At 50.9% G+C, this 26,789-nt stretch overlaps 1 protein-coding gene across 1 annotated transcript; it reads right to left on the bottom strand.

Annotated features, from left to right (window-relative positions):
- Positions 1-3,349: 3,349 nt before the first annotated feature.
- On the bottom strand, positions 3,350-4,826 carry LHCA1 (chlorophyll a-b binding protein 6). Its single transcript, XM_048684690.2, has 4 exons — positions 4,423-4,826; positions 4,232-4,334; positions 3,846-4,134; positions 3,350-3,753 (listed from the first exon to the last, which is right to left on the bottom strand). Exons 1-4 carry the CDS (start codon positions 4,809-4,811, stop codon positions 3,599-3,601), a joined length of 936 nt encoding a protein of 311 aa, XP_048540647.2. The 5' UTR covers positions 4,812-4,826; the 3' UTR covers positions 3,350-3,598.
- Between the last annotated feature and the right edge of the window lie 21,963 nt (positions 4,827-26,789).

Below are 26,789 nucleotides of genomic sequence, written 5' to 3' on the forward strand. Positions count from 1 at the left end.
TATCGCTGTTACAATGTGCGTAATTCTACTGTTGAGCCGCTTTCTTGCATGCTTTAAAGAGCCACGGAGGATCGTACCGCAAACAGGTGGATCTACACCGGATGGTTAGCATACATGAATATCTGTACTAGCCTCCTTTCTAGTCACTATTGCAATGGAATGATACGCCATCCGAAACAGGTATGCTCACTTTCCAAATTTATTTTAAGTGTCATAGACAGTTGCTAAAAGCTCTCTCAACATACAAATAAATTGCATCTGCGCTGTACAATGGACAAACTCTTCTACAAGATGAGACACTGCATCACTAATTATTTGCTAAGTATCTTTGTTTTCCGCCAGAGTAATAGCCAACGTGTAGGCGACTATCAGACATGTAGCCAACATGTGGGAGACATATGATGTCCTTGTCCCAATCTTTCTTAGTTTGCAAGTAACCATGTTTGTCATCATTTACTTTAAGACCGCGTCATTCTTGACAAGAATCTATATCCAGTTATGCAAGGTTGGAGAAAATCATTTAATTTTAGACCCCAACAAAGAATGCCATCTGATCTTGTAGTAAGCTTTTTGAAAATCAGTTTTCTTATTGGATGATGGAAGTTGAATTATTTTTCTCTGCTTTGAATCTTACCTTCCTTTATATGCATTTAGTGTAGAGTGTGCGATGTGATATGCTCCGTCCGCACAACATCTATGCTCTATCTCCAGAAGAACAACACACATGCACACGCATGATTGCATAACCAAATTAAACATGCAATTATATTATATCACAAATACCATAAATACTGCAAGGTTCAAATTCCAGCATTACAAGACCCAAATTCAAAGATTACCAGGTACAAACTGTGCATGATTCTGTGCAAGGGGTGGGAGGTGATCCATCTAAGGGGATAGGTAATTAAAAGGTTGGACTCTTGGATGTATAGGAGTGCGATATGTGAAGTGATTTTCTAAGTTTCTCACAGGTAATCATGTTTGGGGAGGGGGTGTTTTCTGCTCATTGGGGAAGGGGTGTTTTCTGCTCAAGTCTGAGCAGGAGGGGTGCCTTTGAGGATTAACTTCTCAAATTTTAGGGGGTTAAAATTTTAAGGGGAAGAATTAGTTGGTGCTAACTCCTAAACAAAACCATTTTTTGGAAGTAAAATCATTTTGGGGAAGGTCCGGAGATGCTCTAAGGGCATCTTCAATGCAGATCCTCAAATCGGCCCATAATGTTTCGACTAGACAGTCTAAACACTTTTAGCCCTTCAACACGGATCACCAAATCGCGCTGGACTGGATACATCCATTTTTTGGGGGGGGGGGGGGGGGGGGGGGGGGAGAGCTCTGGGGAGTTTGGATATTTGCCATGCTGTACTCCGACACCCTAGACCCACTCTAAAAACTCTCTTCCTCTCTAGAACCCTCCACATTTACACCAGCTTCACCAACCGTTCTCCTACCCGCATTCATGCCAACGCACCGCCCGAGAAGGCTACTCCGATTGCCCGCATTGACCTTTGCCTGCTCCGGCTATTTAAAGTTGGACGACCACCCCCCAAAACTCTACCTCCGAGCCCATCCTCCCACCCCTCCGTAGCCGTCTGAGCCCTCCTAGTACCCATCCGACGTGCACCGTAGCCATGGCCAATAACAAAGTCACATGGTACAAAGATATCAACACTGGAGTGTCATGCTGAAATTGTGACGGAGGTCTGCGCCAGGCCCACATTGAGGCGAGCCAACCTACGAGCTCTCCGGACTCGGGCTCAGGAGAGGAGGATATGGAGGAAGAGGCACATCAGATGACCTCTTCACCATACAACATGCGGACAAGGAGCTCAACCAGACACTTTTGGAGGAGCACCGTGAGATGGTGGCTGAACTGGAGGCGGAGCTTGCATATGTTGTAGTCGTGGCGAATCTCCTCACAAACTTGGACGTTGTCGACGAGAACCGAGCGGTGCTTGCATCCATGCAGAGCGCTGCACACGATTGACCGCGTGAGCCGCCAACTTTGCATCAATGACATGCGGCGGGAATGACTCTTCAAGAAGCTCAAGGTTAAGGATGACGAGGCGTCGGAGCCAACGAGCCACAAAGTGGTTCCGGCTGGTTGTTGCGGGCAGCCAACAACGACGATGTCGGCGGCTTTGACGTGGGGGTCATCGGCCTCACCTCCAACGAGGAGTATAGTAGGATGTTTAGAGCAGTTTTTAGAGTGAAACTAGTCTAAAAATCTATGAATAAAATCGATGCCCGCCTTGTTTGATGGCTAGGATCGGATTATCTCTGCCCGGCCGGCTGTCAGTGGACACGTCCGGATGTGTCCGTGGACATTTGATGACACCCGTTTGGTGGACCGCGTTAGAGACGCTCTAAGTTCAATGAAATGTTACAAACGTAACTCCTTCTCCCCACGTTCCTCTTTCTCTCCTTGGAAAGGCGATTTGGGCGGCGACCATTCTGCCCGCATCTCCGTCGGCGCGACCGTGGGTTCTCTGCCTCTCCGGCAGTCGCTCCGGCGACGGGAGAGGGAGGGGACCCCGACGCTGCTTCTCCGATAAGTAGTAGTTAGTCTGGGTTTCGGTTTTCGCAGAGGCGTTGCAGCGGTGGCGGGATCTATGCATGCCGCATCAGAATAAATTGGCCCTGTTTCATCCCTATCTCGACATTCTTTCAATCGATGATGCTAGGAATCAGGTAGCCTCTTCTTCTCGTCAGGCTCCGGATCTGGCGATTTTAGGTTGTGTCGGCTGGTGTTTCTCGTCACCCATGGTGACGGTGACGGCGACAACCATGAATAGAGTGTGCAGAGGATTTGAAGCGGGATGTACGGATAGCAGTGTGACGTCCATCTTCACCGATCGCATTGGTTGAAGTCGACGACGTCTGGATCAGGTGGACATGAGGATGATCCTTGGCCGACGTGCCACAAAGACTCGGCTCTGTCGTCGGGTGCGGCGGGTCGTTTCATCGGCTCAAAAGTCAGATTTGTTTGCGACGGTGTTCTTCCTGATCCAGGTGTGGTGGCAGTTTCCATCTCTCTTCGGCAAAGCTACGGCTGCGATGGAGTCTGTTTGGAGACGATGGTTAGGCAAGGCGCATGAATCTCCATTAATTGTGCTGTTACATTATTTCTTGATTTGGGATCCTTTGTGCAAATCTTAAGGTCTTATGTCTCTCTGTTTTCCTGTAAGGGTGTCTACGTATGTATTTTGTGTACCAAATTTGTTCAATGAATACATAGTGCTGCTTCTAATTTTTTTTTAAAAAAAGCTCAATGAAATGTTAACTTGATCACGCGATAACTGTCCCGTACAAATAACAGAGATTGTCAGAGGCAACTTCCTCCACACCATCATCATGCAAAGAGTTTATACAGATCATATGGATGCATTCACAACAGTGGCCGCTAGTTAAGCTTTACACATTACAAAGGTTGCCGGCCGGAGAGCCGACGTTGTTGTACAATTCCTGCACGCACGGACGTACGCGCGCAGAGCCAGCGTGGCAAGGCAATCAACCAATCTATCGATTCAGAAACATGAATGAAAAGTTGAAAACCATGCGCTCCAGCTCCTCGATCTCCTCTCAGCCCGGTCGGCTCCGCTCAAGGGCCGTAGATATTTCTGGGGATGACGATGTCGCCGATGTTGTTGTGCCACGGGTCCGCGAGGTGCGTGGCCAGGTTCTCCAGCGGGCCGGTGCCGGGGTACGCCGACTGCTGCACGCAGAACCCCACGAACGCCAGCATCGCCAGCCGCCCTGCAATGCACCCCCCCACGTACGAACGCGTCAGTTCGTTCTCCCATGATTTTTCATTCAACAACGGGGTGTATGGTGGGAGTGGGACGTACCGTTCTTGATCTCCTTGAGCTTGAGCTCCTCGAACTTGGCGGGGTCCTTGGAGAAGCCGAGCGGGTCGAAGGCGCCGCCGGGGTACTTCTTCTTCTCCGGGTCCTTCTCCATGGTGCGCTGCTGCTCCGCGAAGGCGATGGCCAGGAACTCGATCGCCAGGATGGTCGGCAGGTTGCCCCACGGCACCGGGTTGCCCAGGTACGTCGCCTGCCCGTCGGGGAGCGCCGCCCACTCCTGCGCCTTCACCCAGTTGCCCAGCCCCAGCGCCTCCGGCACCAGCACCCCAGGCTGCATGTCGTCCATGCCACAACCCATGTTATTACTACCAGCGAACAACTCAACGATGGCTGCTGTGGTGCAGAGGAGGAGGAGGAGGAGGACGTACCACACAGAGCATGGCCCAGCGGCAGTGGTAGATCTCGGACTCCTTGAACCGCTCGAAGTTCTCCGGCACGGTGGCGAGGCCCAGGGGGTCGAACCCGAAGTCTCTGCACGGAGAAGAAATTGCCAGTCAGATTGATGCCGATTGCTTGATCACTGCTTGATCGGCTACTAGCTAGCTAGCTGCTTAGTCACCCTGGCGAGGAGCCATCGAGGTGGGCGGGGCGGGGCTGGCCGGGGAACCACTCGGCGGACATGGTGACGCGGCCGGAGGTGGTGGCGTAGGCGCAGAACGGCAGCCCGGAGCGGCCGGACCTGGACGAAGGCGCCAGCAGGCTCGGCACGCCCACGGCGCTGCAGCTCCTCAGCCCGCTCGACGACGCCATCGCCATTGTTGCTCCCTCGATGCTGGCTGCTCCTTGCTGCGGTGAGACAACAACAAGAAGAAGAACAGGCGTGCGCTCTGAGAGGACAAGGGAATCTGAGGCTGCTAATAAGAGCACGAGCGGCCGGAGACGGAGCGGGATGGGGATATCCAAATGCCGCCGGCCATTGGCTGCAATATCCGCATGCGCACGAGCCATTGGGCCACGTAGGATCGTGGTATCTTCGACTGTGCTACGTGGCGTCCCCTGCGTTCTCTGATCGCTATCCTACGTGGCATCTCCCCCCGGCTCCCGTGGTCCACATATCCATGTCTTCGAGGTATGGAAAATCTGATGCTAGCTCAATGTAGGTAACTTCTATCCACCAAATCCAGATGAGATGAGTAGGCACAAATGTTTTCTTTCTCAACTTTATCTGCTAAAATTTCCATGCAACGGTGGTGTTCATTCATTTTTTCGATTTTTGAAAAATAAAATCATGTTTTGAATGATGAACAGAAGTGGGCCATGTTAATCTTAAAACTAACACAATCTGAAATACAAAGGAGAATGCAAATGCGTGGGAATCTTTGCACTGCCCAACGGTCGTAATAAGCGGGAGTATATAGACCTAAGAGCCAACTTGAATATCCCCGAACTGTACTATAGTTTTCTTCTCAGTGTTTTTGTCTTTATTATATTATAGTAAGGATGATTTCTGAACTTAGAGAAGTCTCCTCTCCAAATTGAAGAGAGACTTCTTTCTTCTTGCAGTCGATCTTTGCACCTACAGTATTAAGAATGATCTCTGAAATATAATTGGACAAAAGTCATCTTCAGATATATCCATAGCAATTAAATCTGAGAATGGTTTCATACTTAAACCATACTTGAACCATACCCGTACATGTATCTCTCAAAACCACACTTGAACCATATCCGTTTAATGCCATTTTCAACCCAACCAAAACCAGGCCCTCTATTTTTTCCACCCAAACCAATTTAAACCTAATATACATAACCGTGGGTTTAAACCCAATACATAACTATGGGTTTGCTTCAATGTATATATGATTGCACAAATCGACATGTTAAGAAGTAAATGACATAGAAAAGGCATAAGTGCATCTACAACAGTTTGGGAACAAATTTATCATTGAGATACGGTCAACACACAGCAAGAGTCAAAAAGACAATGCCCACGACTGAAAAGCTCACTGTCAAGTGTATTAAAACCAATTGCTTAGCTAAAGCACAAACAAACACATTCGATTTGCATGTGGTGTTTCCCCATAATACAGAATTACATAGTGCATGGCAGTATGTACGCGGATCAAAGACACTCGTTGTCGATGCGTCCTTGCTTATCGCACATAATCAATGCCCAGAAACCGGTTTGGACTCATAGTTTATAGCCGTTAATAACCAAATTGTTTAAGCTCATAACCAACTATATCCAAATTGGTTTCTTCACATACCCAAACCAAAACCTAACCAAAAAGGATTCAGCCCAATAAAACCTGAACCAATCAAATCCAAAGTAAGAACCGAACCGTTTCACCCGGTTTTTTAATAACCATTCTCAGGTTTAATAACAATAAGATTAATAGGGTAGACAAAGTGCGAAGGATGACATGAACGCCGGGAAGAACACTGCATGGTGTGTTCCGAATGTCCCGCGCCCTAATTTACTGGTCATCTCGGTCAGTTGGAGTTTACTAGAATAGGTATCATCTTGTGTTTTCATGCAAATGGTGTAAGGTATAGCATTGATAGAAGAGCCAATATCACGAAAATCGTAATAGAACATACTACCGAAGGAGCAGGGTAACACTGGTTTACCTGTATCCCGTCCATTGATGCTTCCCTTGACTAAAGATGTTGTCTCCTTTTCCATCTCTATTACCTTATCAATCCTACGAGCATCTTAACATAGTTCTTTTCTAGTCTGGCACACTTGGTTATGGTGTATTTTTCTACCTTTTCCTATATTGCTCCTGATGGAAATATGCCCTAGAGGCAATAATAAAATGGTTATTATTATATTTCCTTAATCATGACAAAGGTTTATTATTCATGCTAGAATTGTATTGACCGGAAACTTAAATACATGTGTGGATATATAAACAAATACCGTGTCCCTAGTGAGCCTCTACTAGACTAGCTCGTTGATCAAAGATGGTTAAGGTTTCCTAACAATAGACATGCGTTGTCATTTGATAACGGGATCACATCATTAGGAGAATGATGTGATGGACAAGACCCATCTGTTAGCTTAGCATATTGATCGTACAGTTTATTGCTATTGCTTTCTTGATGGCAAATACATATTTATTCGACTATGAGATTAAGCAACTCCCGGATATTGGAGGAATAATATGTGTGCTGTCAAACGTCACAACGTAACTGGGTGATCATAAAGATGCTCTACTGGTATCTCCTAAGGTGTTTGTTGAGTTGGCATAGATCAAGATTAGGATTTGTCACTCCGAGTATTGGAGAGGTATCTCTGGGCCCTCTCGGTAATACACATCATAAGCTTGCAAGAAAATGACTAAGGAGTTAGTTACGAGGTGATGTATTATAGACCGGCCCACTAGGGGACTGGTGCTCCCCTCTACATGGCTGGTCGACCCTAGGGTAAGGAAAGGGGAGGGGTGGCCCCTCCTGCCTTTCCCTCCTCAGGAGAGAAAGGAAGGGGGGGGGGGATGTGACGCCCCCGATTCAATCGTACACTAATCATACACGCACACGTGTACGATCAAGATCAGGGACTCATGGGAAGATATCACAACACAACTCTAAAAATAAAATAAGTCATACAAGCATCATGATACAAGCCAGGGGCATCGAGGGCTCGAATACAAGTGCTCGATCATAGACGAGTCAGCGGAAGCAACAATATCTGAGTACAAACATAAGTTAAACAAGTTGCCATAAGATGGCTAGCACAAACTGGGATATAGATCCAAAGAGGCGTAGGCCTCCTGCCTGGGATCCTCCTAAACTACTCCTGGTCGTCATCGGTGGTCTGCACGTAGTAGTAGGCACCTCCGGTGTAGTATGAGTCGTCGTCGACGGTGGCGTCTGACTCCTGGGCTCCAACATCTGGTTGCGACAACCGAGAAGAAAGGAAAGGGGAAAAGGGGGAGCAAAGCAACCGTGAGTACTCATCCAAAGTACTCGCAGTCAAGAATCTACACTACATATGCATTGGTATCGATGAAATGGGTAGTATATGTGGACTGTTGGGGATATGATTACTGGAGGTAAACCGGCTAGGAGTGGCCGGGTTAGCTCCATGAAGATAGAAGCTCATGAAGACATGATGATGGTGGCGCTTTACGAAGGCCCAAGGCCCATAGGCGGGTTAAGGCCTGTAGATGTAAACTGACTCTTTCATGTAACTTGTATTGTAAGTTAAAGGAATATAGACTGAGCCAGACACGTTTATGATTCGGCCTCGAGACTCTTTAAACTGGCGGACGTCAACCTATGTATATAAAGGGACGACCCGGCCGTGGTTTAGGGACAACAGACAACTACTCGAGAACCAGGCAAAGCGGATTCACTCCCTAGTCATTGAAACCCTAGCAATACCAATCACAACTAGACGTAGGCTTTTACCTTCATTGAAGGGGCCGAACTAGTATAAAATCCCTCATGTCCCCTTGTCCGGTCTAACCCCTTTAAGCTAACCCGTAGCGATGGCTCCACGACTAAGTCCTTTCACGAGGACATCTGCCGTGACAAACCCACGACAGTTGGTGCCCACCATGGGGCCGTCGCACGATGGTTTCAAGTTCTTGAAGGGCAGCTTTGATGGACTCAGGGGATACGCTGCGGGCCGGATGACGAAGAGTCGTCGCGACAAGCTCTACATCGACGACGCCGGATGGGGTCCCGAGGCCGGTTCAATCGAATACGGGTACCGGGTCCCCTTTGGTGGGATTCACCTCTTCATCGACAAGATCGGCGAACCGGGCCCTGAGCCGGATATCTGCACCGACATCATCGAAACGTCTCAGCATGCAAGCCCTTCCCCGGTTCAGCCCGCAGCAAGGCATGTTTTCGTAGGTGTCATCCATGGAGCGGAATATGAGGATGGGCCGGCATCTGATGGAGAAACCGTTGTTTGTTCTAATGACGAGTCTTCAACTGGAGAGACCGAATCGCTGTATCAGTTGCAGGACGGCAAGATTAGCGGAGGTACCGATGGCAACAGTATTCCGGACCCCCTCAATCTGCCAAACCGGGTCGCAATCTTCATGGCCGGTACACAATCAGCGCACCACTCATCAACCGCCGCGGCGATGCTCTCCGGTTCAGCGACAGAAACACCAGCGGGAGCAGGGGGCTCTGCGCCACCTCCAGCTCAAGTTCTATCTGATTTATTCGATGCTTTGGCAACATTGATGGCCGCAGAGGTGGACGCAGCAACCCGAGATCAGCACAATGCGGAGATTGCAAAGGTGAAAGATCAGATAACTCAGGCTAAAGCGGACCTAGCGGTAGAGAACGCTAGGATGGCTACAGAACGGGCTGAGTTGGAAGCTCAGGTCTACCGGCTTAGGCTGGATCAGAATGCCTCAGATGAAGTCATGAGAAGAAGATACCGGTCGCACCTCCTGCCGGGTTATGAGCCAAGAAATCTCTTCAACACGCCGGGAGCAGAAACCAGTAACCAGCCAGTGTTAAACCGGACGGAGGCGCCGGGAACAAGGGCACCGGTTCAGCCGCGCGCGATGGACCCGCCTCGTCAAAACAACATTGTGCCGCAATATGTTCCGACACCCCCGGGGCATTACTCCAACCCGTTGGACAATATTGTGGCCGCCGCTTCACGATTGGCAGCCCTCCCAACCGACGGCGAGTCACCAGTTGCGATTGAGGCACGACGGGCCAGAGAGTTCCTTCAAACAGCTTTAAACCAGTAGCAGGCTTATTCGCATAGTCGCGAGAGGATTCATTCCACCCCCCGCCCGAGCCGGAGCTACAGCAGACACGTTGAGGATGAACCAGCCGTATCAAGCAGTGCACGTCGCTGTAACTCGCCGCGAGGGCACAACCCGACAGGTGGAGGTGCTAATGCGCAAGATGTGGTGGATCACGGTCGTGCGCGTCGAGAGGCCGAGTTAGCAGCTCTGCATGCAGCTCGTCAACCTACTCCGGTTCACCGTACCGCTTCGGTGGAACCAGGTGTGGTCTTCAGTTCCTTAGGGGTGCCGTGTCTCACCCCCGCTTTGCGCAATTTATGACTGCCCAAGGATTTTAAGGGCCCTCGTAAGGTGCCCAATTACATCGCCGATTTACAACCAGAGTCATGGGTCGAAAGTTATGAGATGGCAATGGAGATGTTGGATGTGGATGAAGCGGTGTGTGCTAAATACTTCACCATGATGTTGGAGGGGACAACTCGTACTTGGTTAAAGAGCTTACCAGTTAACTCCGTCGGATCATGGGCTGAGTTAAAACACCGGTTTATCAAGAATTTTAAGTATACTTGTAAGCAGCCTATGTCGATTGTGGACCTGGCCGCTTGTGTCCAAGAGGACGGGGAGTCTACAACCCATTGGGTGAAGCGGGTCTCAGCCATTCTGCATTCATCGGATCACATCAATGCGGACACAGCAGTGTTAACGTTGGAGGGCAATTGCCGGTTTCTACTGTTAAAACAGAAGTTAGGAAGGCTCAAACGTCACTGCAATGATATGGCAACGCTTATGGCCGCTTTGGTTAAATATGCCGATTCAGATAATACCAAAGACCCTGAGTCAGAAGAGGACAAACCGAGGAAAGGGAAGAAGAATGGCAACACCAAGGGACAGCAGCATAACCCGGCAGGTCATGGGAACAATGGTGAGCGCAAGGCAGACAATAGTTTGTGAAGGAAATATGCCCTAGAGGCAATAATAAAGTTATTATTTATTTCCTTATATCATGATAAATGTTTATTATTCAGGCTAGAATTGTATTAACCGGAAACATAATACATGTGTGAATACATAGACAAACAAAGTGTCACTAGTATGCCTCTACTTGACTAGCTCGTTAATCAAAGATGGTTATGTTTCCTAACCATGAACAAAGAGTTGTTATTTGATTAACGGGATCACATCATTAAGTGAATGATTTGATTGACATGACCCATTCCATTAGCTTAGCACCCGATCTTTTAGTATGTTGCTATTGCTTTCTTCATGACTTATACATGTTCCTATGACTATGAGATTATGCAACTCCCGTTTGCCGGAGGAACACTTTGTGTGATACCAAATGTCACAGCGTAACTGGGTGATTATAAAGGAGCTCTACAGGTGTCTCCAAAGGTACATGTTGGGTTGGCGTATTTCAAGATTAGGATTTGTCACTCCGATTGTCGGAGAGGTATCTCTGGGCCGTCTCGGTAATGCACATCACTTAAGCCTTGCAAGCATTGCAACTAATGAGTTAGTTGCGGGATGATGTATTACAGAACGAGTAAAGAGACTTGCCGGTAACGAGATTGAACTAGGTATTGGAATACCGACGATCGAATCTCGGGCAAGTAACATACCGATGACAAAGGGAACAACGTATGTTGTTATGCGGTCTGACCGATAAAGATCTTCGTAGAATATGTAGGAGCCAATATGAGCATCCAGGTTCCGCTATTGGTTATTGACCGGAGACATGTCTCGGTCATGTCTACATTGTTCTCGAACCCGTAGGGTCCGCACGCTTAAGGTTACGATGACAGTTATATTATGAGTTTATGCATTTTGATGTACCGAAGTTTGTTCAGAGTCTCGGATGAGATCACGGACATGACGAGGAGTCTTGAAATGGTCGAGACATAAAGATTGATATATTGGAAGCCTATATTTGGATATCGGAAGTGTTCCGGGTGAAATCGGGATTTTACCGGAGTACCGGGAGGTTACCGGAACCCCCCGGGAGCTAGATGGGCCATAGTGGGCCTTAGTGGAAAAGAGAAGGGGCTACCCAAAGTGGGCTGCGCGCCCCTCCCCTCCCTTGGTCCGAATAGGATAAGGAGAGGGGGCCGGCCACCCTCTCTCTCTTCCCCCCTCCGCGAATCCTATTCCAACTAGGATTGGGGGGGGGGGGAATCCTACTCCCAGAGGGAGTAGGACTCTCCTGGCGCACCTCTCCTAGGCCGGCCGCACCCCCCTTTAGTCCTTTATATACGGAGGCAGGGGCACCCCAGAAACACACAAGTTGATCCACGTGATCTTATTCTTAGCCGTGTGCGGCGCCCCCTTCCAACATAGTCCTCGATAATATTGTAGCGGAGTTTAGGCGAAGCCCTGCTGCAGTAATACATCAAGATCGTCACCACGCCGTCGTGCTGACGGAACTCTTCCCCGACACTTTGCTGGATCGGAGTCCGGGGATCGTCATCGAGCTGAACGTGTGCTAGAACTCGGAGGTGCCGTAGTTTCGGTGCTTGATTGGTCGGGCCGTGGAGACGTACGACTACATCAACCAAACGCTTCCGTTTTCGATCTATAAGGTACATAGATCATACTCTCCCCTCGTTGCTATGCATCACTATGATCTTGCGTGAGCGTAGGAAAATTTTGAAATTACTACGAAACCCAACAGTGGCATCCGAGCCTAGGTTTTATATGTTGATGTTATATGCACGAGTAGAACACAAGTGAGTTGTGGGCGATATAAGTCATACTGCTTACCAACATGTCATACTTTGGTTCGGCAGTATTGTTGGATGAAGCGGCCCAGACCGACATTACGTGTACACTTACGCGAGACCGGTTCTCCCGACGTGCTTTGCACAGAGGTGGCTTGCGGGTGAAGTTTCTCCAACTTTAGTTGAATCGAGTGTGGCTACGCCCGGTCCTTGCGAAGGTTAAAACATCACCAACTTGACAAACTATCGTTGTGGTTTTGATGCGTAGGTAAGATTGGTTCTTGCTTAAGCCCATAGCAGCCACGTAAAACTTGCAACAACAAAGTAGAGGACGTCTAACTTGTTTTTGCAGGGCATGTTGTGATGTGATATGGTCAAGACATGATGCTAAATTTTATTGTATGAGATGATCATGTTTTGTAACCGAGTTATCGGCAACTGGCAGGAGCCATATGGTTGTCGCTTTATTGTATGCAATGCAATCGCGCTGTAATGCTTTACTTTATCACTAAACGGTAGCGATAGTCGTGGAAGCACAAGCTTGGCGAGACGACAACAATGCTACGATGGAGATCAAGGTGTCGCACCGGTGACGATGGTGATCACAACGGTGCTTCGGAGATGGAGATCACAAGCACAAGATGATGATGGCCATATCATATCACTTATATCGATTGCATGTGATGTTTATCTTTTATGCATCTTATCTTGCTTTGATTGACGGTAGCATTATAAGATGATCTCTCACTAAATTATCAAGAAGTGTTCTCCCTGGGTATGCACCGTTGCGAAAGTTCTTCATGCTGAGACACCACGTGATGATCGGGTGTGATAGGCTCTACGTTCAAATACAACGGGTGCAAGACAGTTGCACACGCGGAATACTCAGGTTATACTTGACGAGCCAAGCATATACAGATATGGCCTCGGAGCACGGAGACCGAAAGGTCGAGCGTGAATCATATAGTAGATATGATCAACATAATGATGTTCACCAACGAAACTACTCCATCTCACGTGATGATCGGACATGGTTTAGTTGATTTGGATCACGTAATCACTTAGAGGATTAGAGGGATGTCTATCTAAGTGGGAGTTCTTTAAGTAAAATTAACTGAACTTAAATTTATCATGAAACTTAGTACCTGATAAGTATCTTGCTTGTTTATGCTTGTTTGTAGATAGATGGCTCGTGCTGTTGTTCCTTTGAATTTTAATGCGTTCCTTGAGAAAGCAAAGTTGAAAGATGATGGTAGCAATTACATGGACTGGGTCCGTAACTTGAGGATTATCCTCATTGCTACACAGAAGAATTACGTCCTGGAAGCACCGCTGGGTGCCAGGCCTGCTGCAGGAGCAACGCCGGATGTTATGAACGTCTGGCAGAGCAAAGCTGATGACTACTCAATAGTTCAGTGTGCCATGCTTTACGGTTAGAATCGGGACTTCAATGACGTTTTGAATGTCATGGAGCATATGAGATGTTCCAGGAGTTGAAGTTAATATTTCAAGCAAATGCCCGAATTGAGAGATACGAAGTCTCCAATAAGTTCTATAGCTGCAAGATGGAGGAGAACAGTTCTGTCAGTGAGCATATACTCAAAATGTCTGGGTATAATAATCACTTGATTCAATTGGGAGTTAATCTTCCAGATGATTGCGTCATTGACAGAATTCTCCAATCACTGCCACCAAGCTACAAGAGCTTCGTGATGAACTATAATATGCAAGGGATGAATAAGACTATTCCCGAGCTCTTCGCAATGCTGAAAGCTGCGGAGGTAGAAATCAAGAAGGAGCATCAAGTGTTGATGGTCAACAAGACCACTAGTTTCAAGAAAAAGGGCAAAGGGAAGAAGAAGGGAAACTTCAAAAAGAACGACAAGCAAGTTGCTACTCAAGAGAAGAAACCCAAACCCGGACCTAAGCCTAAAACTAAGTGCTTCTACTGCAAGCAGACTGGTCACTGGAAGTGGAACTGCCCCAAGTATTTGGCGGATAAGAAGGATGGCAAGGTGAACAAAGGTATATGTGATATACATGTTATTGATGTGTACCTTACTAATTCTCGCAGTAGCACCTGGGTATTTGATACTGGTTCTGTTGCTAATATTTGCAACTCGAAACAGGGACTACGGATTAAGCGAAGATTGGCTAAGGACGAGGTGACGATGCGCGTGGGAAACGGTTGCAAAGTCAATGTGATCACAGTCGGCACGCTACCTCTACATCTACCTTCGGGATTAATATTAGACCTAAATAATTGTTATTTGGTGCCAGCGTTAAGCATGAACATTATATCTGGATCTTGTTTGATGCGAGACGGTTATTCATTTAAATCAGAGAATAATGGTTGTTCTATTTATATGAGTAATATCTTTTATGGTCATGCACCCTTGAAGAGTGGTCTATTCTTGTTGAATCTCGATAGTAGTAACATATTCATAATGTTGAAACCAAAAGATGCAGAGTTGATAATGATAGTGCAACATATTTGTGGCACTGCCGTTTAGGTCATATCGGTGTAAAGCGCATGAAGAAACTCCATACTGATGGACTTTTGGAACCACTTGATTATGAATCACTTGGTACTTGCGAACCGTGCCTCATGGGCAAGATGACCAAAACACCGTTCTCCAGTACTATGGAGAGAGCAACAGATTTGTTGGAAATCATACATACAAATGTATGTGGTCCGATGAATATTGAGGCTCGTGGCGGATATCGTTATTTTCTCACCTTCACAGATGACTTAAGCAGATATGGGTATATCTACTTAATGAAACATAAGTCTGAAACGTTTGAAAAGTTCAAAGAATTTTAGAGTGAAGTTGAAAATCATCGTAACAAGAAAATAAAGTTTCTACGATCTGACCGTGGAGGAGAATATTTGAGTTACGAGTTTGGTGTACATTTGAAAAATTGTGGAATAGTTTCGCAACTCACGCCACCCGGAACACCACAGTGTAATGGTGTGTCCGAACGTCGTAATCGTACTTTACTAGATATGGTGCGATCTATGATGTCTCTTACTGACTTACCGCTATCGTTTTGGGGATACGCTCTAGAGACGGCCGCATTCACGTTAAATAGGGCACCATCAAAATCCGTTGAGACGACGCCTTATGAACTGTGGTTTGGCAAGAAACCAAAGTTGTCGTTTCTGAAAGTTTGGGGCTGCGATGCTTATGTGAAAAAACTTCAACCTGATAAGCTCGAACCCAAATCGGAGAAATGTGTCTTCATAGGATATCCAAAGGAGACTATTGGATACACCTTCTATCACAGATCCGAAGGCAAGACTTTTGTTGCTAAATTCGGAAACTTTCTGGAGAAGGAGTTTCTCTCGAAAGAAGTGAGTGGGAGGAAAGTAGAACTTGACGAGGTAACTGTACCTGCTCCCTTATTGGAAAGTAGTACATCACAGAAAACTATTTCTGTGAAACCTACACCAGTTAGTGAGGAAGCTAATGATGATGATCATGAAACTTCAGAACAAGATACTATTGAACCTCGTAGATCAACCAGAATAAGATCCGCGCCAGAGTGGTACGGTAATCCCGTTCTGGAAGTCATGCTACTAGATCATGATGAACCTACGAACTATGAAGAAGCGATGGTGAGCCCAGATTCCGCAAAGTGGCTTGAAGCCATGAAATCTGAGATGGGATCCATGTATGAGAACAAAGTATGGACTTTGGTTGACTTGCCCGATGATCGGCGAGCAATTGAGAATAAATGGATCTTCAAGAAGAAGACTGACGCTGACGGTAATATTACTGTCTACAAAGCTCGACTTGTCACAAAAGGTTTTCGGCAAGTTCAAGGGATTGACTACGATGAGACCTTCTCACCCGTAGCGATGCTTAAGTCTGTCCGAATCATGTTAGAAATTGCCGCATTTTATGATTATGAAATTTGGCAGATGGATGTCAAAACTGCATTCCTGAATGGATTTCTGGAAGAAGAGTTGTATATGATGCAACCAGAAGGTTTTGTCGATCCAAAGGGAGCTAACAAAGTGTGCAAGCTCCAGCGATCCATTTATGGACTGGTGCAAGCCTCTCGGAGTTGGAATAAACGTTTTGATAGTGTGATCAAAGCATTTGGTTTTATACAGACTTTTGGAGAAGCCTGTATTTACAAGAAAGTGAGTGGGAGCTCTATAGCATTTCTGATATTATATGTGGATGACATATTACTAATTGGAAATGATGTAGAATTTCTGGATAGCATAAAGGGATACTTGAATAAGAGTTTTTCAATGAAAGACCTCGGTGAAGCTGCTTACATATTAGGCATTAAGATCTATAGAGATAGATCAAGACGCTTAATTGGACTTTCACAAACCACATACCTTGACAAAGTTTTGAAGAAGTTCAAAATGGATCAAGCAAAGAAAGGGTTCTTGCCTGTGTTACAAGGTGTGAAGTTGAGTAAGACTCAATGCCCGACCATTGCAGAAGATAGAGAGAATATGAAAGATGTTCCCTATGCTTCAGCCATAGGATCTATCATGTATGCAATGCTGTGTACCAGACCTGATGTGTGCCTTGCTATAAGTCTAGCAGGGAGGTACCAAAGTAATCCAGGAGTGGATCACTGGACAACGGTCAAGAACATCCTGAAATACCTGAAAAGGACTAAGGATATGTTTCTCATATATGGAGGTGACAAAGAGCTCGTCGTAAAAGGTTACGTTGATGCAAGCTTTGACACTGATCCGGACGATTCTAAATCGCAAACCGGATACGCGTTTACATTAAACGGTTGAGCTGTCAGTTGGTGCAGTTCTAAACAAAGCGTTGTAGCGGGATCTACATGTGAAGCGGAGTACATAGCTGCTTCAGAAGCAGCAAATGAAGGAGTCTGGATGAAGGAGTTCATATCTGATCTAGGTGTCATACCTAGTGCATCGGGTCCAATGAAAATCTTTTGTGACAATACTGGTGCAATTGCCTTGGCAAAGGAATCCAGATTTCACAAGAGAACCAAGCACATCAAGAGACGCTTCAATTCCATCCGGGATCTAGTCCAGGTGGGAGACATAGAGATTTGCAAGATACATACGGATCTGAATGTTGCAGACCCATTGACTAAGCCTCTTCCACGAGCAAAACATGATCAGCACCAAGGCTCCATGGGTGTTAGAATCATTACTGTGTAATCTAGATTATTGACTCTAGTGCAAGTGGGAGACTGAAGGAAATATGCCCTAGAGGCAATAATAAAGTTATTATTTATTTCCTTATATCATGATAAATGTTTATTATTCATGCTATAATTGTATTAACCGGAAACATAATACATGTGTGAATACATAGACAAACAAAGTGTCACTAGTATGCCTCTACTTGACTAGCTCGTTAATCAAAGATGGTTATGTTTCCTAACCATGAACAAAGAGTTGTTATTTGATTAACGGGATCACATCATTAAGTGAATGATCTGATTGACATGACCCATTCCATTAGCTTAGCACCCGATCGTTTAGTATGTTGCTATTGCTTTCTTCATGACTTATACATGTTCCTATGACTATGAGATTATGCAAGTCCCGTTTGCCGGAGGAACACTTTGTGTGCTACCAAACGTCACAACGTAACTGGGTGATTATAAAGGAGCTCTACAGGTGTCTCCAAAGGTACATGTTGGGTTGGCGTATTTCGAGATTAGGATTTGTCACTCCGATTGTCGGAGAGGTATCTCTGGGCCCTCTCGGTAATGCACATCACTTAAGCCTTGCAAGCATTGCAACTAATGAGTTAGTTGCGGGATGATGTATTACAGAACGAGTAAAGAGACTTGCCGGTAACGAGATTGAACTAGGTATTGGAATACCGACGATCGAATCTCGGGCAAGTAACATACCGATGACAAAGGGAACAACGTATGTTGTTATGCGGCCTGACCGATAAAGATCTTCGTAGAATATGTAGGAGCCAATATGAGCATCCAGGTTCCGCTATTGGTTATTGACCGGAGACATGTCTCGGTCATGTCTACATTGTTCTCGAACCCGTAGGGTCCGCACGCTTAAGGTTACGATGACAGTTATATTATGAGTTTATGCATTTTGATGTACTGAAGTTTGTTCGGAGTCCCGGATGAGATCACGGACATGACGAGGAGTCTCGAAATGGTCGAGACATAAAGATTGATATATTGGAAGCCTATATTTGGATATCGGAAGTGTTCCGGGTGAAATTGGGATTTTACCGGAGTACCGGGAGGTTACCGGAACCCCCCGGGAGCTAGATGGGCCATAGTGGGCCTTAGTGGAAAAGAGAAGGGGCTACCCAAAGTGGGCTGCGCACCCCTCCCCTCCCTTGGTCCGAATAGGACAAGGAGAGGGGGCCGGCCACCCTCTCTCTCTTCCCCCCTCCGCGAATCCTATTCCAACTAGGATTTGGGGGGGGGGGAATCCTACTCCCAGAGGGAGTAGGACTCTCCTGGCGTGCCTCTCCTAGGCCGGCCGCACCCCCCCTTTAGTCCTTTATATACGGAGGCAGGGGCACCCCAGAAACACACAAGTTGATCCACGTGATCTTATTCTTAGCCGTGTGCGGTGCCCCCTTCCAACATAGTCCTCGATAATATTGTAGCGGAGTTTAGGCGAAGCCCTGCTGCAGTAATACATCAAGATCGTCACCACGCCGTCGTGCTGACGGAACTCTTCCCCGACACTTTGCTGGATCAGAGTCCGGGGATCGTCATTGAGCTGAACGTGTGCTAGAACTCGGAGGTGCCGTAGTTTCGGTGCTTGATCGGTCGGGCCGTGGAGACGTACGACTACATCAACCAAACACTTCCGTTGTCGATCTATAAGGTACATAGATCATACTCTCCCCTCGTTGCTATGCATCACTATGATCTTGCGTGAGCGTAGGAAAATTTTGAAATTACTACGAAACCCAATAGTTTGGACTTTGTGGCTAACACCAATGCTCAGGATAACGGTCATTGTCGTAAGGGTAAACAGCCCCAGAGGGGCGGAGGTTCAGGCCCCAATCTGGAGCGCCTGTTAAATCAACCTTGTCCAAAGCATGGATCAAAGGAGAGGCCAGCTTCACATATTTGAAAGGATTGTTATATCATGCGAGAATTCAAGAATTCTAATATGTTCCAGTACGATAATGGCCCGCCCGACGGTTCAGGAGGTGGTTTTCACGGGCCGAGTTATGGAGGTGGCAGCTCCGGTTCAGGATTTTAGGGCAACCAAACCGGACATAGCAATCAAGGGAACCAGGGCAACCAGGGAGGTTATAACTATCAGGGGAATCAGCAGCAGCAACAGTCAGGTTATCAGAGCAATCTGAAGCAGTTAAATAGTGGGCAGTATCATGTCTTCACCACTAGCTTGTGCAAGCGTGATCAGAAGCTTCACAAGAGGGCCGTGAACTCTGTTGAACCGGCTGTGCCTCGGTATTTGTGCTGGTCTGAGCAACCCATTTTATGGAGTAGAGAGGATCACCCACCCCGGGTTGACAATCCGGGTCATCTGGCCTTAGTGGTGGCACCTCAAGTTGGGGGGTATAAGTTCACCAAGGTGCTCATGGATGGGGGAATCAGTATCAATATTCTATACTATGAAACCTTCCGTCGTATGGGGTTGACAGATAAGAATCTTAAACCATCGAACACCGTTTTTCATGGTGTGGTGCCCGGTAAATATGCATATCCAGTGGGTAACATAGCCCTAGAGGTGGCCTTTGGCGATGATCATGATTCATGGTCAGAAATATTGACTTTTGAGGTTGTCGGGTGGTAGATCGTGACGTTGGTGGGGAAGGTGTCGTAGGAGGCCGTGTCGGAGTCGACAGGCATCGGGTCGGTGGAGCCAACCGACTCCAGATCCGCAGCGGGCTCGCTGGAGACATGGAGCTGACCGAGAAGCTTGGCAAGGTGGTCGGTGCCCGCATCGGAGGCGAGCTCGTTGGAGATGAGGGTTTCGTCGAAGAGATCGGCGAGGCTGCTCGCCGCGCAGATGCTGGTGACGCCTTGTAGCGCGTCATGGCAAGCGCCATCGAGCGTGCCGGGCTGGCTACGCTCGCGGGGGAGGAAGAAGGTTCCCGTCCAGAACAGGTCTCCGGACGACGGTGCACCTGGCCCCACGGTGGGCGCCAAATGTCGGGTGGTAGGTGCGACATATGCCAACGGGTGGCTTATCATTGTGGGAGCCAGTAAGACATCGCCGGTGCCTGGAAACGGGATAAGGCGAAGACATGCACGCCGGCGGAGCTTACCCAGCTTCGGGGCTCTCCGTAGAGATAACACCCCTACTGCTGCTCTGCGGGGTCTCCGCATGATCACTAGATGAACAAGTAGCTACATAATGCTCCTTGAGCTGTTTGGTGGGAGGAGGAAGAAGGGCACGGCTAGCCTGCTTCCTCTCCCTGTGTGGTGTCTAAGACTAGCAGGGGGTCGAACCCTTTGCATGGGTGCCCCGGGGGGTTTATATAGGCCCACCCCCCGGGGGTACAATGGTAATCCGACTGGGCGCGGGGCCTAGCCGTCTGTGACTGCGCTCGCCAGCTCCTGCGCCGGCTGCTGGGGCCCGCCGACTGGTGGGTCCCGCCGGCTGCCGGCCCCTTGGTCGACAGGCAGGCCCCACTGTCCAGGGCCTGGTCGGCGGCTGGTTACTGTGGCTCCATCTTGGTGACGTGGGCCTCGTCGTGTTAGGCGCGGCTACAGTGCCACCGCCCGTCGGGCGATCGCTGTAGCCTCACCGCGTCTTGTCTCCTTAATGGGGCGTCTCCTTCGAGGGAGGCGGCAAGCCGGCTGCGGGGAGCCGGCTCTGTCTTGGGCCGACTGGTTGGAGGCGTGGCCGCCTTCGGGCGTCTCTCTGCCCGAAGGGGCCCACCGTCTGTGGGCCGCGCTGGCGGCCCGTCATGGGTGACATCAGGGTCAACATGGCAACAGTGCCGCGCCGGACGGGTCATGGCTACTCCGTACGGCGGACTGTGCCAGGCGTGCTCCGGGATACGGGGGTGGCAGGCTTCACTGTAGCCACGCCCCGTCGCACTGCCGTTAGGTGGGTGCAAACTTTGAGGGTACGGTCTCGACCGCTTTATGGGAGCCGGCTTCTTGGAGTCGGCCTTCCCCTGGCCGGCTTCCCGAAGTCGGCCCTCCCGTGGCTTCCTTCATGAGGGCTAAAGTCGGACCGCCTTCCGAAAGCCGGCCTGGGTGGCAGCCAGCAAGGGGAAGGCGGCTCCATGTCTTGGATTCTTGAGAGCCGGACGGGCTCGTGATTATTTCAGAAGGGCTAGGGGAAGCCGGCTAGGCTACCCATGGCTATTTACTACGACAGTAGTCCCTGAAGCTGATCGAGCTTCGAGGCGGACAAAGGGACGAGAAGCTTGGTCAGCTTCCTATCCTGAAGAGCCGGCTTTGCTGATGTATGCCGATTTCGGGGAGCCCTGCGTCTTGCAGGCGGGAAAGTGGTCGACCCGCGTGCTGACCGCGGGCCCTCCCGCGGGCCACGTGGCAGTGAGACCCTGCCGTCGCATGCGCGCGACGGGACGCCGCTGCAGGCCCGGGCCCGCCACTCCTAGGCCTCGGCCCGAACGCTGATCTTCTGCGGCCCAGGTGGACCGCTCGCCTTCCCGTAGCGATTTTATTTCGCCATTTGGGCGCAACAAGCGCAGGACGTGGGGGAGTGGGCACGATCGATCCCCACGTTTCCCCATGCCGCGCCTCCTCGGCTCCGCCACGCGAGCCTATAAGTAGGGGAGGAGGGGGAGCGACAGAGGTTCGCACGCTTCCTCTCGCTCCGCCCCCTCTCGTCCTCGTTTCTTCTTCTCGTTGCCGCCGCAGCCTCCCGTCTCAGCGCCGCCGCGCCTCCACATCGTCTCACTCCCATGGCGCTGTCAAGCTCGTGGGACGGCTCCAACGTCCATGAGGACCACGTTGAATTCCTCCGCCAGACTCGGCGCCTGCCCGACGCCAACCTCGTGCGGGTCCGCCTGGCGCCGAAGACGGAGGTTTCGCCGGCGCCGGAGGAGGGCGAGTGGGTCGTCTTCCGCTCGCACTTCCTGCGCGGCTTCGGCCTTCCGGCGAGCGGATTTCTGCGCTCCTTCCTCGAGTTTTACAACCTTCAGCCGCATCACCTCACGCCCAATGCGGTGATGCTGCTGTCGGCCTTCGTCTCCCTCTGCGAAGGTTTCTTGGGGCTGCTCCCCACGCTGGAGCTCTGGGGGGAGTTCTTCCAGAGCAAGCTCGGCACCGTCGTCGCAGGCGTGCCCGCCCCCTGCGGGGCCTTCATCGCCATGAGGAGGGCGAGCGAGAACAACCCATTCCCGCCCATCCCCCTGATCCAGTCGGTGAAGATCTGGGAGAAATCATATTTCTACGTGAAGAACGTCGCCGAGCAAGGAGACCACGTCAACCTGCCGGCTTATGTAGCCGGCCCGCCGGCTGGGAGGCAGCCCTCATAGAGTTTCCGGTCCCGGTCACTGTCTCAGGCCGGGAACGCCGCCGTCTCCCGGCTTCGGGTGATGATCCAGTCGGAAAACCTGAACGGGGCCGACTTGGTGGCCGCCTTCGTGGAGCGCCGGATATCTCCTCTCCAAAGCCGGCCCCACATGATGTGCCAGATGAGAGGCCGCTTCGACCCAAGCCGGCTGAGCACCAGGGAGATGCCTCACGCGGAGGTATCGTATATGGTAAACTATATCTCCAACTGCAAGCTCGCCGAGGACTGGCAATACGGCAAGGCGCCGTATTCTCGCGCCAACCCTTCGCCCGTGGTAAGCTTTCTTTTCTTCCTTCTTTTCGTTGGTAGCCGGCTTTATGATGGCCGGCTTCTGATCAGTCGGTTCTTCTTAGCAGAACCCCCTTCTCCCGCCGACGACCGGGTCAGCGGGGATAGAACGCCAGTATGCCCCCGACCGCATGACGGACGACTTTGACGATCCGGACTTGGGGGCGGCCGCCATGGAAGACGCCGTCGTGGGGGATGACGCTGAGCCCGGGGGCTCAAGGCTCACTGCGAGCTTCGAGGACTGGCCGAACGATGCTGAAGCCGAAGTCGCCCCGCGTCGCCAGCCGGCGGCCGACCATCTGGGCGCGGGCTCGTCCATCGCGCCGGCTGCTGGTGGTGGCGCACAGAAGTGCCGGGCCGCTTCAGGCCTCTTCGGCAATCGGCCGAAGAAGTCCAAAGCCTCCACCGCGGCGACCAAGTGAGACAAGGTGGCCGCGAAAGCGGCCCGCTTCCGCAAGGCGGTGAAGCAGCCTCAGGCAGTCTCAGCTTAAGTCGTCAATTGCCTTGTCGCATGCTCTTCATCATTCTCTTCTTGTTCAAGCATTCTGCTTAGTTTCTTCCGCTTGCTGGACAGGGCGCCGCTTTCCCTTGAGCGTGGTCCGGGCGGTTCCGTAGTTGGGCCGACTGGAGGTTCTTCAAGCTCCCGCCGCGTGGACCCCCACGTCGACCTCAGGGAGGCCACAGAGTGGAACGCCCGTGAAGCGTGGGAGGAGCGCGAGGCGGCGGAGAAAGCGGCCGCCCAGGCGGCGAGGGAGTAGGCCGACGCGGCAGCCAAGGCCCAGACGGAGGCGGCGACCGCGGAGCCGGAGGTGGAGGGTTCGCGCAACCAGCCTCCACTGCTCGCCATTCCCCTCCGAGCCGTGGCCCCCGACACCCTTGGCGGAGGAGATCGTCCTAGACCCGCCGCTGATGGAAAGGGGGGAGGACCCCGTGGCCTTTGCGAGGAAAACGCCGCCAGCAGCGCCAACCGGAGCGGGCCAAGGCGGCCAATCGTCAGCGGCGCCAGAGGGGCCGTCCAGGGGTGAGCCGGAGGACAGAGCCGGCCTTGAGATGCAGCCGGTGACGGGCCGGCGCGCAGGGGGAGGCGCCGCTCCGCCGGAGTTGCGCCGAGTCGCGGGCGCAAGCCAGTCGGCGGAAGATCTGGAGGCGGCCAGCACTGCCACGTCCGAGTGGACTCCCAGCGGGGGGACTGGCGAGCTGAATGTGGCGGCTCAAGGGGTCCGGAGCCGGCTGCAAGCTCAGGCCGCCCTGCTGCAACAGTTCACCCAGGAGTTCTTGTCGACGCGAGCCACCATCCGGGTGAGTCCTTCGTTCTTGGCTGCTTTGCTCTCTTAATTTCTTCCGTGGGGGCGCGTCAGCGCACCCACTGGGTGTAGTCCCCGAGATTCGGGCCGACTGCTGCGCAGTCGGGTCGGATCTTTCTTGACGGCTACCTTATTTTTGCTTCTTGTCTGAATTTCCAGGAATATCACAACCTCCGTGCCGCCGCCTTCAACTCCCAGGCTCGGGGGTTGAGACGGAGGACCGACGACCTGGACGACAGCCGAAGTAAGTACTCGATCTTGTCTGTCTCCTGTGGGGGCGCGTCAGTGCACCCACTGGGTGTAGTCCCTGAGATTCGGGCGGACTGCTGAGCAGTCGGGTCGGATCTTTCTTGAAGACTCTTTCCTTATTGGTTTTTCTTTTTCTTTGTCTTCAGGGGCCAACGCCGACTTGAGGAAGGAGCTCGGCGAAGCGAAGGCCGCCCTTCATACCAAGGACGCCGAGTACGCTGCCTTGGTCCAGGAGCGTGATCGCTTGGCCAAGAAGCTGGCCGACCAGGAGAAGAGCCACAGGGCGGCCCTGCAGGCGGCGCAGGATAGCGAAGCTGCCCTGAAGGCAGAGTATGAGACCGAGGCGGCGAGCTGGGCTGAGACCCGGGGAGCCCTAGATGAAGGCTTCGGCCGGATCGAGGATTTGATCGACGGTAAGCCGCCTTCCTCGCCCCTCTCCTGCCCCTTGCCGCCTGGGTTTTTGGCTTAACTTGAGCTGCTGCTTGTTTTTTGGTGCAGACTACTTCCCCGGCTACTCCGCCTTCGCCACCCAAAGCATTGAGGCCCATCGCGAGGCGCGCCGTCAGGCGGGGGCCAACATCGCGCCGGATGCGAACCGGACGCTTGAGGAGCAGCTCTTGGCTGTCCAGGCGCGGTTGCAGCCGGCTCATCGGATGCTTCGCTGGCTCCAACGTGCCGGGGCGCAAGTGTTGGCCGCCCTCTGGCCCGGCGAGACGATCCCCCGCACCCCAAGCCGAACTGCCGACTGGCTAGAGGTCGCAGTCGGTCGCTTTGAGGCTTGGAAGGCGTCGGCGGCCCGCCTCGGAGCCGGGCGGGCGTTGGAGTTCGTTTGGGCTTGGTACCCAGGGCTGAGCCTGGACCAGCTGCGCACTTGGCGGATGGAGGCCGACGCGGAGCTGGAGGAGGTGAGGCCGGCTATCACCCAGCGGGCTTCGACGATCGCCGAGTGCACCGATATTAGCGCTTTCACACCCGAAATCGATGATGACGGTGTTGCTCAGCCGGAGGAGTGGTTCGGGATGAACCCGGCGGTGGGCGAGGACTCGGCGGAGGAGATTGCCTCCAGCGACGAGGGCGAGGATGACGAAGAGGAGGATGGCGAAGACGTCGAGCCGGCTGGTGGAACAAACAACTGACCTCAGGCCGACCATGCCTCCAGCAACGAGGCGCGTGGAAGTGCGCCCTCTGCGGGAGGCGGTGACCAAGCCGAAGTTCGCCAGCCGTCCGCTCCTTCAGCCGGCACGACCGTCTACGCCAACCAGTCCGGCTCATCGGTCGCTCCGCCAGCTTGACCTGCCGTCTTTATCTTTCCTGCTTGTTGTCTTTTGAACAATCTTCATTAAGTTTTCGCAGTTCCACCCACTGGGGGTGTATCCAAACTATGTTGAATGCTGGCCTCTCGGAGGTCTTTTATGTAAATATTATTATGTGCATGTTTGGTATCCATTCGCGTATGCTTTTTATCCTTAGGCTTTTTCCTTTGTCGCCTTCCCTCTTTGGGGAGGCAAGTACTTGAGCTTTATTGGATTGAAGTGAAGTGAATGGAAACCGGCCGGCCGGCTACTCTGGTAGCCATTCGGCGGTGGGAGAAAAACCGGCTTTTGTTATATTAGTCCGTTAGTCCCTAGCCGTTTTTCGTGTGGGCGCCCGTTCCTGCCTTTAACTCTTGCCGGCCGGACAGCCGGTTCTTCGAACTGCGACTTTTGGTGAGAGAAGGCTTGGGAGCCGGCACACTACTTGTCTTACTGCGGGTATGACTTCTAATATAACTCCAGTCGGCGAGTCCCCGAGCCGACTAGTCGAACCCGGTGCCGGACGGAACAAGTAAATGAAATGACAAGGTCATAAGCATGATACTTTTCATTCATAAATAAGGGATGGCAGTCCCCGAGCCCTCCTCGGGGGGCCTATTGTTTTGAACTTAGTACAAAAGTTAGCGTGATACATACTGCATTTCAACTGTAAAATCTTCGAAGGAGGTTGGCGTTCCATGGTCGTTCCGACTCCTTGCCGGAGTTGTCTCTCTTGCGTGCCTTCGGCTTCTGTGCATCGATCAGGTAGTAGGAGTCGTTGCCTAGAGCTCTGCTGATGACGAAGGGACCTTCCCAAGGGGCTGAGAGCTTGTGCTGGCCGGCTGTTCGCTGGATCAGCCGGAGCACAAGATCGCCCTCTTGGAAAGATCTTGGCCTGACCTTCCGGCTGTGGTAGCGGCGCAAACCCTGCTGGTAGAT

This window comes from Triticum urartu, chromosome 7A (assembly GCF_056163025.1).
Source record: "Triticum urartu cultivar PI428250 chromosome 7A, HENAU_Tu73, whole genome shotgun sequence".
NCBI lineage: Eukaryota > Viridiplantae > Streptophyta > Magnoliopsida > Poales > Poaceae > Triticum > Triticum urartu.